The 16,652-nt window shown below is 59.0% G+C and overlaps 1 protein-coding gene across 1 annotated transcript in view; it reads right to left on the bottom strand.

Annotated features, from left to right (window-relative positions):
• Positions 1-7,372: 7,372 nt before the first annotated feature.
• Positions 7,373-16,652, bottom strand: part of COL6A1 (collagen type VI alpha 1 chain) — a 21,898-nt gene continuing 12,618 nt past the window's right edge. Inside the window, exons 21-35 of the mRNA XM_006745840.3 lie at positions 14,342-14,404; positions 13,585-13,647; positions 13,185-13,235; positions 12,990-13,025; positions 12,391-12,453; positions 12,206-12,271; positions 11,637-11,672; positions 11,344-11,380; positions 11,015-11,023; positions 10,698-10,831; positions 10,421-10,530; positions 10,138-10,321; positions 9,880-10,060; positions 8,974-9,003; positions 7,373-8,854 (exon numbers count right to left, since the gene is read on the bottom strand). Of these exons, the coding sequence (XP_006745903.1) occupies positions 8,232-8,854; positions 8,974-9,003; positions 9,880-10,060; positions 10,138-10,321; positions 10,421-10,530; positions 10,698-10,831; positions 11,015-11,023; positions 11,344-11,380; positions 11,637-11,672; positions 12,206-12,271; positions 12,391-12,453; positions 12,990-13,025; positions 13,185-13,235; positions 13,585-13,647; positions 14,342-14,404 (1,686 nt within the window). The 3' untranslated portion in view covers positions 7,373-8,231. The remainder of the gene's footprint in view (positions 8,855-8,973; positions 9,004-9,879; positions 10,061-10,137; positions 10,322-10,420; positions 10,531-10,697; positions 10,832-11,014; positions 11,024-11,343; positions 11,381-11,636; positions 11,673-12,205; positions 12,272-12,390; positions 12,454-12,989; positions 13,026-13,184; positions 13,236-13,584; positions 13,648-14,341; positions 14,405-16,652) is intronic.

Genomic DNA, 16,652 nt, shown 5'->3' with positions numbered 1-16,652 from the left:
AGAAGTGGAGAAGAAAAAAAACCAAGAACAATGGAACAGAGGGCAAGAACCACAAATATGCCTCTTCTCAGAACGAATGGATCTCAACATATAAATAAGTGCTCAGCATCATCTGCAGTGAGAGGAATGCAGATCTGTGTACTGAAACACCAGCTCTCAGCCATCAGAGGTTTGACAGGTGGTTTTACTGGTGAGGCAGGGGGTGGCTCAGAGTACTTGCCGGCCACCCCGCAGAACAGCACAGCCTGTGGAGGGCTGGATCTAACAAAGTTACAGATGTGTTTCCCTCTATCTGTTCTAAAGATGCACACATATGAGAGAACAGGAAATGACCCATGCATGGGGGTTTTCTTTGCAGCCTTAGGACTGGAAACTGCCCAAATGTCTTATTGCGTGATATTGCTTGAATCCATGGCAGATCCACAAGATGGGAAACCCAGTCACTACAAGTTAGGAAGAATGAGTACCCTCCAGCTTCTGTTGTTAAGTGGGGACGTGGAGTGCAGCTCTGTGAAGACAGGGCACTTCCTTTTGTATGGAAATGGTGTTGCAAAGAAGAAACACTGGAAGACCTAGCTAGAACCCAGTGAAAATGGGTACCTGCAGGGAGCCCTGACCTTGACTTTTGAACCAGGTCAGTATTTTACATATTTGAACAATTGAATTACAAAGAAAACATTTCTGATATTGAAAAGAAGCTGAGAAAATGTAAACCTACCTGCGTGTGTAGTTCATTGATAACAGAACCCCACACAGGAAAAAATCATTTCAAGTACTTGAAGAACACAGTAGCTTTTCCAGCCACCATTGGTGCCGTACAGGATGGAGGGGCCCAGAAGCAAGCCCCACCCTTCAGTCAGGTTAGGAGGAAAAACAGCTTGTAAAAGACAATTTTGGAAAATTGTGGAAATTTAAATACGGCCTGGGCCTTATATGATGTAGAAGCCATCTTTAGTTTGGTATTATATTTTGAACTTGATCCAGCAACAGTATTATGTTTAATAAAAAAGCAATCCTTATTTTTTTAAAGATGAATACTGAAGTATTTATGTGTGAAACATCATAATGTCTGTAATTTAAAATATCTCCATGATTAAGTCGTTCAAGTAATCATGGCAAATATAAGAAGCTAGAAAACGGGTTCAGGGATGGTCTTTGCTCTCCCTCCTCTACTCTGTGTTTGAGATATTTCATGAGGGAAAATCAAAATGGCTATAAATGAATAAGCAGGATCCAATTTGGACAAGGGACAGAGGTGGGGGCATTTGAGCTGGCCCTCGAGCGTGAAGAAATCAGTGTCGGGAGAACAAGGGGCTGGGTCTCAGCAGGAGAAGGGCTTGGGGTTGGTAGAGTTTTGGAGTGTCGTTGGGGTCCGGAGCCGACGGCCAAGAAGGAATTCTTGAGACGTCTTTGGTGCAAAAAGGTGGTTTTATTAAAGCCCGGGGACGGGACCGGGGGTACAGGACCCGTGGGCAGAAGGAGCAGGGGCATGCAGTCTTCAGGTCCCTCTGACTCTTCCTCCCCTCCCCCACGCACCGGGGTTGTGAGGGGTGGCTGATCATATGCTTGGGAGTTGGGGGAGGGAAGGAAAAGGGAGGTGTCCAAAAGGACTTGGATCTGCTGAAGAAGACTCACAGGATACCAGAGGCCTGGCTCTTGTCAAGCTAGGGTAGTTTTTCCTTCTAGTAAGGGATTAGCATTAAGACAGTTGGGCGCTTCCTGGAGGAATGTTATCCTGTTTCTATTACAAGTCCTTGTCACTGGGCTGCCAGTCATAGGGAAACTTAACTCTGTTTACATTTCCTTGTGCCTCTGTTTCCCACATCACTCATGGAGGGGAGGGTGATGTTAGGGCTCCAGGAAATTGGGTTATGGGTCTCTGAAAGTTAGGGTATTGATAAGAATGCACCTTCCTTGTAAGTCACTAAGACATTGGTGAACTGATGGAGACTCATGTCCCAGGATTGTGACCTTTATCCGTTAACCATCTGTGTTTCCCTTCCCTTAGGTTTAGGGCATCCAGGGGTGCCTGAGGAATGCCACACAGATCCACGGGTGTGTGTGTGTGTGCACGTGCACGCACGCGCACGCACTTGCGTGCTGGGTGTCAGCTTGTGATTGTGCTCAGCTTGCTTTCTCCTCCCTCGTCAGGGTCACAGACCATTGGCACAGTCTGCTGACCCCTCATTTTTGGCATCTTTCCTTATCCTGGAAGAGCATTCCGTCAAAAAACTAATAACCTATCAGGAGGGCCTATTCTCATAAGAAGCCTCCTTCTTCGCAGGCCCAGTTTGGGCTTATCCTCCTACATGAACCAGATGCACGCATGTTCAGCCAACAGCTTCTCTGGAAAAGGGGAAGATGCCTCAGAGATTGAGCAGCTGCTCTTCTCGGCCCCCAGGAGAAAAGGAAATCGTGTCTGCTTCTCTGTCCCAGAGAAGAGGGCTCCTGTCAGCCCGTCTGCGGGGCTGAGGCCCCATTGAGGGCAGGTCCCTCATGTTCTTTTGGCTGTTTTCTGAAGAATAACAAAGGGTTTAGAAGCCAAAGTGATATAATCCATGTCCAGGATTTGAGGAGCAAAATCAAGTTACAAACTTGATTTTTATAAACATATCAATTCATCGTTCATTGACTCCAGCAATGTTTTGGACTCTCCAGTAGATTTTCACAGGTTCACCCAGAAAGTCCCGAGAGTGTGCCAGTGTTGGCCATGTGGTGGAGGCAGGCCTGAGAGACAGGCTGTGTTTCAGTTAGAAAGTGTGTGTCCGGGGCACCTGGGTGGCTCAGTCGTTGGGCGTCTGCCTTCGGCTCAGGTCATGATCCCGGGATTCTGGGATCGAGTCCCACATCGGGCTCCCTGCTCGGCGGGAAGCCTGCTTCTCCCTCTCCCACTCCCCCTGCTTGTGTTCCCTCTCTCGCTGTGTCTCTCTCTGTCAAATAAATAAATAAAATCTTTAAAAAAAAAAAAAAAGAAAGTGTGTGTCCTTTGCTGCTCTAACAAATCACCACAAGATTGGTGGCTTCAAACAATGCACACTTAATCCTTCACAGTTCTGGGGAGTCAAGAAGTCTAAAATGGGCCAGCAGGGCTGCTTCCTTCTGGGGGCTCCAGGGAGGAATCCACGTCCTCCCTCTTCTGGCTTCTAGAGGCACCTGCACTCCTTGACTCCTGGCCTGTCCAGCACCCGCGAAGGCAGGGGCATGCAGTCTTCAGGTCCCTCTGACTCTTCCTCCCCTCCCCCACGCACATCTCCTCCCAGTCATGAGAGCCTGGTAATGGCATTGGGCCCGCCCATGTTGTCCCCTGTCATCCCCCCGCTGGAGAAGATGGCCATGGCAAAGGGGGAACGGAAGTGGCAGGAGGACGTGGAAGGCCAGAAGTGGGGCGGCCACGCTAGGGGTGCCTGGTGGCCGCACTCCACTGAGAGGCGTGGGTGGTCTCAGGAACCCCGACAGGAGACCTTCCTCCTCGGAGAAAGGAAGGGTGCACCCAGCGTGGGCTGATGGGCCCGACTTCAGGAGTGAGGGGTAGGGAAGGGGGCAAGAGTTTATAAGGACTGGGGGGGTGAGACCTACTGACGGGGCCATGGTTCTAACTAACATGGATGCATAACAAATTACCACCAACTTAGGTGCTTAAAATGATACAAACGGACCATCTCATGGCTCCTGTGGGTCTGAGGTCTGGGCGCGGCTCCGCTGGGTCCTGCTCAGAGTCACAGGCAGGAACCAAGCTGTTGTCCTGTCTCCTCTGAGGCGTGGCGTCTTCTAGACTTGCTGGTTTCAGGCAGGATTCAGTTCCTTGCAGCCGCAGGGCTGGGGTCCCCACCCTCAGGTTCTAGCTGTGAAGCCCTCTCCAAGGGCACTTCACGGGAAAGACAGCAGGAGAAATCTCTCTGGCATCTTTGAGTCCTGACCCACCTGGTAGAATCTTCCATTTGATGAACTCAAAGTCAACTGATGAGGGACCTTAGTTACTCTGAATTCCCTGTGTCAGACAGCGATTCCCACTCAGGGGAGGGTATGAATGTGTGTCTTCGGAGGCAGGGTCAGTGTGAACAAACAAATACCGTGTTCTGCCTTCGAAAGGGGGGATGGGCCTGCATTAACAGCAGCCCAGAGGGATTTCCCACCCAGGAGGTGGGCCACGCGGCCACGGGGAGCAGGAAGGGAGAGCGTGTGAGCTTGCGGGGACGGTGTAGACGGCAGCAAGTCTGCCTGTTCTTTTTAAGGTAAAGCATCTGTACAAGGAAACGTGCAGATCTTACGTGTACAGATCTAAGGCTTCTGCGAAACGCACCCATAGAACCCACACACCATCAAGACAGACAGCATTCCCACTGTCCAGAGAGTCCCGGGTGCCCGAGCTCTGGCGCCCATGAGTGGTTAGCCTTGCCCGCCCTGGAGCTTCCGGCAGGCGGGGTCGCGTGTCATCTACTCGGCGGTGTCTGGCTTCTTTCACTCAGCACAACACGGTGAAACTTCTCTGTGTCGTGTGCTCCTTTTGGTTTTTTTTTGGAGGGGTGATCATGACATGGGTGAGCCATGGTTTGCTTGTCCGTTCTCCTGATGATGGACGGCTGGGTTGCTTGCAGTTTTTGACTCTTATAAATATAAGGTGTGCGTTCTCCTACTGGTCCAAGAGCTGATGTTTTTGTGGCTCTTGGCTGGTGCTCTGGAGGGGACTGGGGAGCAGTGTGACTGGGGCCCGAGGGATTGCAGGAGAGCGCCGAGGAGTGTACCTGCCTCGCCACCACCAGCCACTGGCGCCGTCAGGCGAACTTCAGCCGTTCTGGTGTGTCGTCGGGGCCCCCCTGCGTTCCCTGAGGAGGCATCGAGTCTTAACTTGAGAGGTGGATTCTCGGTCTCCAGGGTACCCTGAGTGTCACCGTCTCAACAGCTAACGACAGGCCACACCCCTGTGTCTCCGTGGCCGTCTGTCTCCTTAGAAAGTGGCTGCCGGACCTACAGATGAGGACCCTGGGCTGGAGACATCCTTGGGCGGGGCTGGTTCCCAGGGTCCCAGCCATGAAGCTCTCTGACATGCTGACCCGTGTTTTCAAAAATCACAGATGGAAAAATGTCCCTTCCTGCATATCCTTAGCATAGAAAATGCATTATGAAGACCAAATATCGGTTGTGGTAGCAAATGTAAATGTGTTTGATTGTCTATAAACAAGGACCGTCAGAATGGGTGGGAAAAAATGCCTTTATAGGCCATCTACAAAAAACACACCTAAGCCGATGTGAAAGGACCCCTGAGAGACAGCCACCAAACGTGAGGGAAGGAAGTAAGAGTTGCGGCCTCACCCTGTCCAGACGGACTCGCCGCTGAGCCCGGGCCAGCCAGCGGGGAGAGCTGGACAGGGGGTGGCCGTGACCTGCGGCCGGGGTCTCTGGCCCCCCGCCCTCACTTAGATGGACGGACTACGGGGTGTGATGGGGCGAGGCCAGGAGCTGGTGGATGGAGCCTGGGGAGCTTCTGCTGGCAGAGAGGGTGGGCCGGCAGGCCCTCCAGCTTCTTTTCCCTCAAGGACCACTCTTCCCAGGAGGAAGGGGCAGGGCTGGGGAGATTGGCCCCCAGTTCTGGGTCAGGGCAAGTGGGCTGGGGAAGGAGGACGCCCCAGGGGTGTCCGGCCCCTCCCCACCAAGCTCATGCTGCGTAGTTCCAACCGCGTGGACAGGCAGCTCAGGGAGCAGGTGTTAGAGCTGCCAGGCATGGGCTGTTCGAGCTGCAGGAAGGAACGGGGAGCACAGGCCCCCCCCCAACAACAACAGGGCAACTGGCTTTGCACGCATGTTTCGAGACTTCATGCAAGGATCTAAAATACTGCTTTTATGAACTTGGAACGGACGCAGGCATGATGGAGCCTGAGGTTTCCTTCATAACCTGGTTCTTAAATGTCAGGTTCTAGTGTGACAGAGGCGCCTTATCTTTTCCTTGCAGATGTCGGGAGGCGAGGGGTTGGGGAGTGAAGTGTGGCCTGATTTCAGACGTGAGTTCTCAGCCAGCCGGTTCCAGTTAGAGAGATGATTCACGGATCAAAGTCGCGGTCCCTTCTTAAAAGGAAATACACATTTCTGCTTTCCCACTTGCCCTCAGGAGGGGTTTCTGGGGTGACCACTCCCAGGCAGGGTGGGGACACCTCCGGAGGAGGAAAACCCACAGACCCACCTGACGGGGGGCAGGCCAGGGGCAGAGGAGCCTGGGCTCGGAAGGCAGAGGGAGAGGGTCCCATAGGGAGTGGTAGCTGAGCGACTGGGGCCCCTGCTGTCTCTCCCTGCAGCCTCCCTTCCCCAGCCGGCCCTCTGGCCTCCCTGCTGTGGGCACCAGGCGGCTGAATTCCTCGGCCCCTGAATTCACGGAGCAGTGAGTGATGGGGCCTGGGGCCTGACGGCAGCCCTCCCAGGTGGGTGTTACAGGGTTGCAAACCCATTTTGCAGGGGATCAAACTGAGGTGAAGGGGCCGGGGACTGGCTCAAGGTTACCTAGCTGCGGGCGGTGGGGAAGGAGCCAGGCTCTCTGGTGGCTCGGGGCCCTGAGGCTCCACGCTGCAGGTCAGGCTGGGGGCTTGCGGGGCGTGATGGGCACATGTTGGGTTGTGGTGTGGGCCCCGTGGATGACGGCCTGGGCCCGTGGGACATCGGAGCAGGGGCTGAGACAGGGAGTCAGACACCCCGCTAATTCTGTTTGGGGGTGCTGTTCTCCACTGGAGTCCTGCCTCTGCCCCCCTGCCTGGCTCTCCAGGGTGCATCCGGAGAGGGCTGTCCCGTCCCTACCCCACTTGCCGGGTTCCCTGCAGGCCAGGACCGCACGCAGTTCCCACCGCCTGCTTCTGCTGACCCTGGCACCTGCCCGCCTTTCCCCCCGGGGCCTGAGTGTGACCAATCCCACGTCCTCCCCTCGCTCTCCGGCAGCCCAGCCACAGGGCGGCGACGAGCCCTGGGGATCAGTGGCTGTGCATTTCCTCTCTCCCCATCCACTCTGCCCTTTCTGGGGCCAGCGCCACGCCCACGAGGGGACAGCCATGGCCCCAGGCCACCTCTCTCTGGACCCTGGCCACGTGTCCCAGGGCAGCTTCCCGTGGGGCCTGCTGGTCCTCCAGGACTCGCAGGGGCTCTTGGTGTCAGAATGCTGGCCTCTGTGGGGTTTTGGCTTGTTGGCTCTGGCCAGCTCCCAGCCCCGAGCCCTAATGTGCTTCTGATTCTGCAGAATCAGGGTGTCAGGCCCCTCCCACGTCCTGCCGCTCCGTAGACGGTCCTCCCCCACCCTCCTCAGACCCAGAGACTGACAGCCTGCTTGCGTCTCCAAGTTCCCTCCTGTTAAGGTGGGAAGTACCAACATGGGGGAGATTGTAACTCCTCAGAAAGATGACAGCAGAGTGAAAACTTTTATTTCAAAAAGTTGTGGACATGGACGCAGGGAGCAAAAACACAGGAAGGAGTAAAAATAAAACTAACCTATAAAGAGGATCTTCAATAGAATGTAGAACCAATCACTCCCTTGAGGAAAAAGAGCTTTGGGTTGTTTTTTTTTAAAAAAACAAAACAAAATAAGAAACACATCACTTTGTGCCACTGGCTGGCCCAGGGGCCCAGGCCTCCGAGCAGATGGGGAGGGGGGTCTACAGGATAGCACCTTTGTTCTTAGGGTTTTCGGGGATGCGGGGTTAAGGAGCCACCATTTTCTGCTGTTTGCTGGAGATGCTGGTCCAAGTTTGTCTGCTCGCCCTGAGCTCTGCGGCCCAAGGAGGAGGGAACCGAGGTCTGAGCCCTGAGCAGGGAGGACCTTGTGAGGAGGAGCTTCCTCATCAGGGGTGATGCTTGAGAAACCCCCTCCACCCTGCCTTTCCAAAAACGAAGGGTCCATCTCATGCAACTTCACTAGCAGACTTTGAACACGTACATGAAATGCTCACTAAAGAATCGGGTAAGAATCATGAGAAAGATCAGGCTAGGAGGGAGGTGCGGGGAGGGGGTCAGAGCTCAGGCGACCCCCCAGGAAAGGCAGGGAGGTTTTGGGGATTCAGAGCCTGCAGGAATTCGGGGGATGTTAGGACAGAGGGGAGGGGATGGGTTGGCTGGCTGAGTTGTGGGACCAGAGGGGTGGGTAAAACACATGCGGCTTTTCGAGCCTTTTCTTTACAAAAACGTAGCTCGTCAGGTCGGTCAGGAACATTCACATCGCATTTTACTCCCCATTTTAGCAGTGGGAGAGGGGTCGCCCAGCGCTAGCCCAGCGCCACCTTTCTGGACACGGTCTGGTAGAAGACGCCGCGCAGCAGGGCCTGGTAGCTGGGCACACGGAACAGGTGGCGCTCGCCAAAGGCCACGTCATACTCGGCCGTCTTGCCCGTGACCAGGACGCGGATGTGGGGCTCGTTCACCTGGCGGCCCACCACCACCACAAAGATCTCGATGTCTGCCCGCTGGGCCTCCTGCACCGCCTTCTCGATGGCCGCCGCCGTGGCCCCCTGCGAGTTGCCGTCGGAGAAGAGCACCAGCTTCTTCTTGGCCTCGCGGGGCGAGGCCTCACGGTAGAAGCGCGTCACGTAGCTGAGGGCATCGTTGACGTCGGTGGCGTCATTGAAGAAGTCCATGCCGTCCACGGAGCTGGCCAGCACGGTGTAGTTCTGCAGGAACTGCAGGGACCCGCGCCCCGGCCGCTGCTGCCCGGGACCGCTGTACTGAACCACGGCTACGCGCACCTCGTGGGACGGGCTCGTCCTGCCCGCCGTCAGGAAGCGCTCGGCCAGCCGCTTGGCGAAGCGCTTGGTGGTGTCGAAGTTGTGGCTGCCCACGCTGGCCGAGCCGTCCAGCAGGATGGTGATGTCGGCCGGGGAGGGGAACGTGACTGCGGGGCGGGGGTGGGGGTGAGGGCGCGGCCGGCTGCCCCGGCCTCCGTCACCCCCGACCTCCTCCAGCCCGCGGGAGCCCCCACCAGCGCCCTCTCCGCACGCCCCAGGCACTCACTTGGGCAGGTGTAATCCGGACATTTCTTGTCTGTAAACGAGGAAAACACAGCATGAAGCCAGTGACCTCACGGACCACTCTTCCATCTGTAACCCCCCAGCAAGATGGCACCAGAGCCCCTGCGTGGCAGGCGCCGCGTGGCCATGCACGCAGGTGACACAACCCGTGCCACACTGTCCGTGGGCCACGCTAACCAGGTGCTGGCCACGTGGGCAAATCGGACCCCAGCAGCTCTCTCTGCCTGCACTGTGGGCCCCGCTTTATGGCCGGAAGGAGCCCAGAAGGACATGTTCTGAGCTGGGGGCTGGGGAGTGGTGTCGGCTCCAAGGCCACCCGCGACAGGAGCTTGTGGATGGGCCACAGCGAGTGTGAGCGCTCCCAGGACAAAGTAGGCAAAGCACAGGGCAGCCCACACTCCGGGGAGCGCCTGCACAGATGCCAGGCCACGCAGGAGCTGGGCCACGTGGGTGGCGGGCCACGTGGGAGGCGGGCCACACAGGAGATGGGCCACGCGGGAGCCGGGCCACGTGGGAGATGGGCCACGCGGGAGATGGGCCACATGGGAGCTGGGCCATGTGGGAGCCGGGCCATGTGGAGATGGGCCACGCGGGAGCCGGGCCACGCGGGAGATGGGCCACGCGGGAGATGGGCCACGTGGGTGCCGGGCCACGCGGGAGCCGGGCCACGCGGGAGATGGGCCACGCGGGAGCCGGGCCACGCGGGAGCAGGGCCACAGGCCCCTCCAGCAAGAGTGTGGGGCCGCTTGTGGGGAGGCGCTCGTGCTGTTGGCCGGGGGTGTCGGGCTCCTGCGGCAGGACGTCACAGGAGCGAGAGGAGAGCGCGTCTCGGCTGCCCCGACGCAGCCTCCCAGCACAGCTGCGTGGAGGACCCCCGCCCCGAGCCCACCTATACAGATCTGGGCGGTGACGTTCTTCAGGAAGTTGTCCTCCAGCAGCTCCGCATAGTTCTCCTTGACCAGCGAGACGCCTGGCCGGCCCTGAGGTGCCAGGCCTTGGCAGGAGATGACGTTGAGCTGGTCGGAGCCGGCGACGTAGCCGAACATGTCCTTGATGCCCACAGAGACCACCTGTGAGGGAGGGACGGTGTCGGCACGGCCCCGGCGGGGAAGGTCCGGCAGCGCGTGCGGCGTGCGGGCGGCCCCACCTGGATGTCCGGGCCGCAGAGCACGCTGAGCGGGGTGCTGTCCCTCTGGGTGTCCGAGCGGCCGTCCGTTACGACGAGCGCAACCCTGTCGTTGCGGGTGGGCGGCAGCAGCCGCTTCCGGGTGTACTGCAGAGCCTCCCCCGTGAACGTGCCGCCCGCCATCCACCGCATCTTCTTGACGGCTCTGTGGGGCGGGGCGCTCGCGGTCAGCGCAGGCGCGGGGCGCCGGGCGGGGACCCTCGGGGACCACGGGGGTGCGGGCGGCCGGGCACCCGGCACTCACTCCTTGAGCTGCTGGACCGTCCCGATGCTGGGGTCCCTCAGGTCCACGTGCTCCTGCATCTGGTTGTGACTGTACTGTACCACACCAGCGTGGGACTGCCCGGGCGCGAACTGCACGCGGCGCACGCCCCGGTCAGCAGGCCACGCGGGCCCCCGGCGGCCACGCCTCCGCCCGCTATGTGCCCCCGCGCTCTCACGCGCCGGCGGGAGGAGGAGCGCCGCCCGGGCCCGCACAGAGCCCTGCTCCCCGGCACGCGGCGGGCCCCGGGCTGCCTCACCTTGACCAGCTCGTCCCTGCTCAGCCGGTCCAGGACCCTGATGACGAAGTCCTTGGCGAGCTCGAAGTTCTGCAGGCCGATGCTCTCCGAGCTGTCCAGCACGAAGAGGATGTCGATGGGCCCACACTTGCACTCTGCGGGCAAGGACAGCGTCAGCGCCGGGGGCCTCCCTGGGCCCCACTCGGCGGAGCCACACCCTCCCGACCCAGGACCCTGGGGCTTCTGGCCCCGTCGTGCGGGGTCCTGGGGGAGGACGGGCCGGTGGGCATAACCCCGGCACCCACAGGCGACACCCGAGAACCGTGCTAAGGACTCACCACAGCAAGCTACGGAAAGAGCAGAAAGAAGGTGTTACATTCCAGTGTCCTACCAGGAATCATAAACCCGCCCGCCTGCACTGCCCTCCGCCGGGTGGGCTGCTTTGCCCAGCGCCCCGGCCACCCGGCCGGCCAGTGGGGGTGACAGTGGCCTGGCCCCGCATCCCCCCGGGGGGTTCCTCGTGAGTGGGGCACACTCCTGCCCCCCTGCTGGCACCCCACCCCACAGTTTAAAAGATCCCTCTGTGAGCGCCAAAGGCAGGTGCTGGGGCCGGCGGGACCTGATTCTTTCCAACTAAGACCCTTCTTCAGAGAGGAGAGATACTCACAGCACATTTTCATGATGATGTCCAAGATCTCACATTCCTGCAGGGGAAGAGAAACACACACCGGGGGCTGAACGGGCCCTCCAGGTCGCCTTGCCCCGGGACCACAGTGGGATTCCCTTTCCAGGGTGATAGGCACCTGGGGCAGGGGCACCTGACGTGGTCACTGGTATGTGGACACCCCGCGTCCCTCCATGACGATCACATGCCCTCCTGTTGCCGTCATGGAGCCCCACCCCATGGGATCCGTGGCCAGAGGGGTCAGCCCCCGAGGATGTTCAAAGACACCCACTTACATCTGGTCCCGGCAGTCCTGGGGGTCCTGGGGGTCCCTGTCAGAGGAAGGAGCGGAGGAAGGTGGTAAGAGCACATCGCTTCCTGAGCTGCGGGTCTGATGGGAGCCCTGAGCGAGCCTACCCCTGGCCCTCCTGGCCCTCGGGCTGACCCCACCTCCCAGTAGGAGCCCCCGGCCCCTGCACACCAAGAGCTGCTGCAGAGCCCCTGATGGCCTCCTGCTCTGTGACGGCTGGGGCAGCAGGTGGGCTGGGCATGGCCCGTGTGCGGCTCCCCGGCCCTCACCACGGGTGCAGAGCTCATTCCAGTCTGATGGTGCCGTCGGGATGGACGCCCCCCTAGGCACCCGCCCTGGGCTCTGCTGTGCTCTCCTCACGTCTCACCTGGTGACCAGCGGCTCCCCCTTCTCTGAAGCCCCCACGACCCTCGAAATGGCCCGTTGCCTCCCTCCCGTCAAAGGGCCAGCCTTCTTGAAGCCTTGCCCAGAGCCCCGCACCCCAGGTTCCTGCCCTGACCCCCCTGCAGCGTCAGAGTTCCAGGGTGCCCTACCCTGGCTGGCCACGCCACTCACCTGGGGGCCTTCGGGGCCCCGGTACCCCTTTGCTCCTTTGACGCCTGGGGGTGAGATGTCGTTGTTCTGGAAGGGAACAGCACCACGTCACCGCACACAACCACCATGGGCAGACCATCCGTGGCCGTCCGTCCACGGCCCCGTGTGTGGTGCCCCACTCCCGCCCGGGTGGGCTCTGCACTCACGTCCTCTCCAGGGTCTCCGGCTTCTCCCTCATCCCCCTTGAGGCCTGGGTAGCCTTTAGTGCCCTGCAGGGGACAGGGGAGCACGTGGTCAGCGGGGCGGCTAGTCCTGGGGAGCGGGTATGTGTGTGTGGCTGGGACCCTGGCCCAGGGCTGGAGGGGGTTCCACCCTGCGGTGGGCGGTGGCCAGAGACACATGTCCACTCAGGCGAGGCCGGTGGGCAGGGCGGCTGTCACCAACACCAGCATCCAGCGGTCCCTCTCCTCCACCAGATTTCTATTTTAAATCGGCTCTATTAACCGTAAGTCACAGCATCACGTTTCCTTCGCAAGAAGCAGAAGTTTTAAAAGGAAAAGATAAAGGAGACACGGTGTCCCGCCTGGGGAGACACTGAGGCCAAGCACCGGCCAGAGGACACCCCAAGGCTTGGGGAGTCTCAGTGCACCCCTGGGCCAGGCAGGGGCACCCACAGACTGAGACACGTGTGGGCGGGGCCTTGGCGCCGAGCCTGGGCCGAGGATGCACGTGCAAATGTGTGCACGTGGGTTGCACGTGTGTGCATGTGAACGCACCAGCACCCCGATGGCGGGCATGTACTCACATTTATCCCGGGGGGGCCCCTGCTGCCTGGGTAGCCCTGCAGGGAAAGACAGGACAGTCAGGCCAGGCTCTGGTTTGGCTGGGGCGGGGGCCCCAGATGGATAATCCTGGCCATCACTTCCTGGGCCAGCCTGTGGTCCTGGGCCCACCCTGCTGGTGCAAAGGGGGTGATGGGGCAGGACTCTGGGGGACTCACAGGGAAGCCAAGGAAGCCCTCGGTGCCGTTTCCGGGTGGGCCGTCTTCCCCCTGTGGAGAGGAGAGAGACCACGTCTGTCACTGGGAATCGCCTGGGCTCAGGGTGGTGCCCGAGGGGCTTCACCAGCCCACGAGGCGTCCCCTGTGCAGGATTGTCCTGCGTGTCCCCAGACTTTGGAGCAGGAGGGGCAGTGCCCACGGTGACCACAGGGACCACAGTGGTTGAGAGGACCGTCGCCTGTGGAGAGCGCACCTCTCCAGACATAGCAACTGGGACCCTCAGACCCTACGTGGAAACTCTTCCTGGCAGAGGCCCGGAACCCGAGCCCACGGCTTCTCCGGCCCCAGCAGCCGGGCGTCAGCCCCACCCAGGCCCTGAGCCCTTGGGACCGCCACTCACCCTTTCACCCATCAGGCCGGGGTCTCCAGGGGGTCCTGCGGGCCCTGGAGCTCCTCTGGAACCCTAAGGAGGGGAAAGGCAAGTGAGCAACGCAGGCTCAGAGGCACCACGTGTGTCTGAGGAAAATGAAGGGTGAGTTAAATAAAACAACATGTTTCTGCTCATAAGCACAACAATGATTAAGAGAAGGGTTTTTAAATCCATCATCCTGGGGCTGCCCACGGGGCTAACAGACCTCCTGCCCAGTAACCCACCCAGGGAGCGCCCCCAGGACATGACCAAAAAGGGGACCTACGTGCTTGTGGACAGTTACCTCAGGGGCTGGGGGCTCCGGACAGGCCAGAGGCCCAACCCCAGAGCTCCGAGAAGCAGAGGGACACAGCCCAGGTGGGGCCGCCGAAGCACACGTCAGTCAAGGTGTGCAAAATCATTAAGGATTTTAGAAAACGTTTATAATGATAAAATTAAAAAAAAAAAGACACCTTTGTGAAGCCAAATTTATAAGGCATAATCTGCAAATAAGAAAAATAAATTGGAAAGAAATAAGCTAAAATGTTCCTATTATTTATCTTTGGGTGGTCGTATTTTAGATTTCAATTGTTTTTTCCTGCATTTTCCAAATTTCCTGAAAGGCACAGATACCACGAATCATACTAAAACATCTGTGTGCATCCTAGACTGGGGTGTGGGGGGTGTTCCCGAGTCCTTCGGGCCCTCCCGGGGCTGGGGTGTGCGGCGGGGCGGGCGGGGCACTCACCTCAGGCCCCGGGGGCCCCTCGTCACCTCGGTAACCTTTAGGTCCAGCGGGGCCAGCCTCGCCCTGCAGAGACAGACATGCAGGTGTACCCCCTCTCGGCCCCACAGCAGCCCCCGCCCCAGACCCACACGGGCTGGTCTGCTTGGTCCACGCTTCTCCCTGGAGGTCAGCTGCCTGCCTTTCTGGGTCCAGAGCCTCGGTGCCCTGAGCACTTAGGGACATCCCCGGCCAGGCCCGAAGAAGGGGTGAGCGTACACCACGCGTGGAGACGCCTGGCCGCTCTGGACCCTGCCAGCCGCCGCCCTACTGGACTCAGAGGCCTGTCCGCCTGCCCCGTCATCCCCCCACAGAGGCACACAACTCCCATCAACCAGCAGTCAGCCGGAGGCTGCCACCGTCTTGTTCTCCTGCGGCGACCACAGGAGGGTCCAGCTCCGGCCAGGGCTCCAGCGCTGCGCCTCAGGCCCTGACATCACACACAACCTGGGACTTCGCTCGCCAGCCGCGGGGACCAGCAGTCCCTGACTCAGGGCTGACAATCGGGGCCAGGAGGGACGATGGGAAACAGAGGCCAGGCCAGGGGGAGGCGCGTCCCAGGCCCCACGAGACAGGAACGCGGCGGCCGCCACGCGCGGGACAGTTTCCGCGGCTGCCTCAGCAGCGGGCTCGCGGGGCGGGTGCCTCCTGGGACGCAGCCCAAGGGCCCCGCGGCTCCTGGCGGGCGATGCTGGCATCCACCGGGGGAGGTGGTGCCCACTGCAGGGACCAAACGAGGCAAGAGGCGAGGCCAGGACGGTGACCCTTCCTCCAGGTTCTGGATTGCTCCACTGCTGCTTCTCGGGATTTGGGAGAACACATTGCCCAGAAACTTCCGCCCAGACACCCCGGTGCAGAAGCCAACTGCCCTGACAGTCTGCAGCTGACCCTCCTCCCCGCCCCCCACTCAGGGTTCAGGCGAACGGGCGACCCAGGAGCCACAGGTCAGATGCAGACCCTCCCCAGCTGGACCACGGGCTGGAGGGACACAGGGCCTCCTCCCCAGCAAGGCCAGGGGTCCCTCACCACACCCCCCAGTCTTTGGTAGTGTCCAGTTTTTACACTGACGGTGGCCCTGAAAACTGGAAACTCAAGAGTGAACCCCCGTGACGGCTCTCCCTTGTAGTGCTTTGGGCTGTCAGTGTCTTGAACAACTTCCTGAACTGTGCTGCGGGCCAAGGACCAGGTCATCGGGCAGCGGGATGGTCGCCAGCTTGTCCTGACGCCGGAACACCGCCGGGGAGCAGGCACGCGGCGAAGGCAGGGGAGCCTGGGGATGTGGCGGCGGCAGGAGCAGCCTCTCCGGGACACCTACTGTGAGGCCCACGACAGGTGCCATCATGCGAACGGGGGCAGGAGGAGAAGGATAGAAGGCCCAGGGATTCCGGGAAGGCCCAGAGAAGAGATGCTAAAACCTGACACTCAAGTCCTCTGTCACCAGGAAAGGTCGCCCCTGCCATAGGCCTTGCGAACACGGGCTCTCTAGTCACAGAAAAGGCCAAGCCAGGTCAAGCCCACCTCACTTCTAGCCCTAGTAGGTCCTCCAAATGAATCAAAGAGGAAGCAAAAAATACAACGGAAGAGGGGAATGTACTTGAAATCTTGAAAATGAGCAGGACATCCTAAACAAGTCACCGGGACAGTCACAGGCAGATGGCAAACTTGGAAAAACGTCTGCACTGTGGATAACGGCCTCCTGCACATCAACACGGCAATGCAGACTTGACGGAAAATGAACTGAAGGAACAACCAGAAAGAGGGACATGGCCTGGAAACCTGAGAGACCACGCTCAGCATCTCCCATAAATACCTGTGCGAACCACGAGAGCACACGACTTTCTCCTGAAGAGCAAAAACACACAGATGGAGTTTGATGATCTCGCATGTTGGCAAAGGTGTGAATACAGTGGCTGTTTCAGGCTCTTGGGGGAATGTAAGGTGGGGCTAGATGAAATAGAGTTATCTGGCAAATAACACACACTCACACACTTGCTCACACATACCCTCTCACACACGCACACACTCACATACCATCTGGCCAAGAAATTATGCTGTTAAGAATTTATGTTTTGGAAGCAGGAAATAATGTCCAATGGAAAAAAGACAGTCTCTTCAACAAATGGTGTTGGGAAAATTGGACAGCCACATGCAGAAGAATGAAACTGGACCATTTTCTTACACCATACACAAAAATAGACTCAAAATGGTTGAAAGACCTAAATGTGAGACAGGAGTCCATCAAAATCCTAAAGGAGAACACAGGCAGCAACCTCTT

This window comes from Leptonychotes weddellii, chromosome 1, assembly GCF_054177405.1.
Source record: "Leptonychotes weddellii isolate Sample4059 chromosome 1, ASM5417740v2, whole genome shotgun sequence".
Taxonomy (NCBI): Eukaryota; Metazoa; Chordata; class Mammalia; order Carnivora; family Phocidae; genus Leptonychotes; species Leptonychotes weddellii.
The sequence above is the reverse complement of the archived record's forward strand: the minus strand, read 5'-3'. Positions and strand labels throughout refer to the sequence as shown.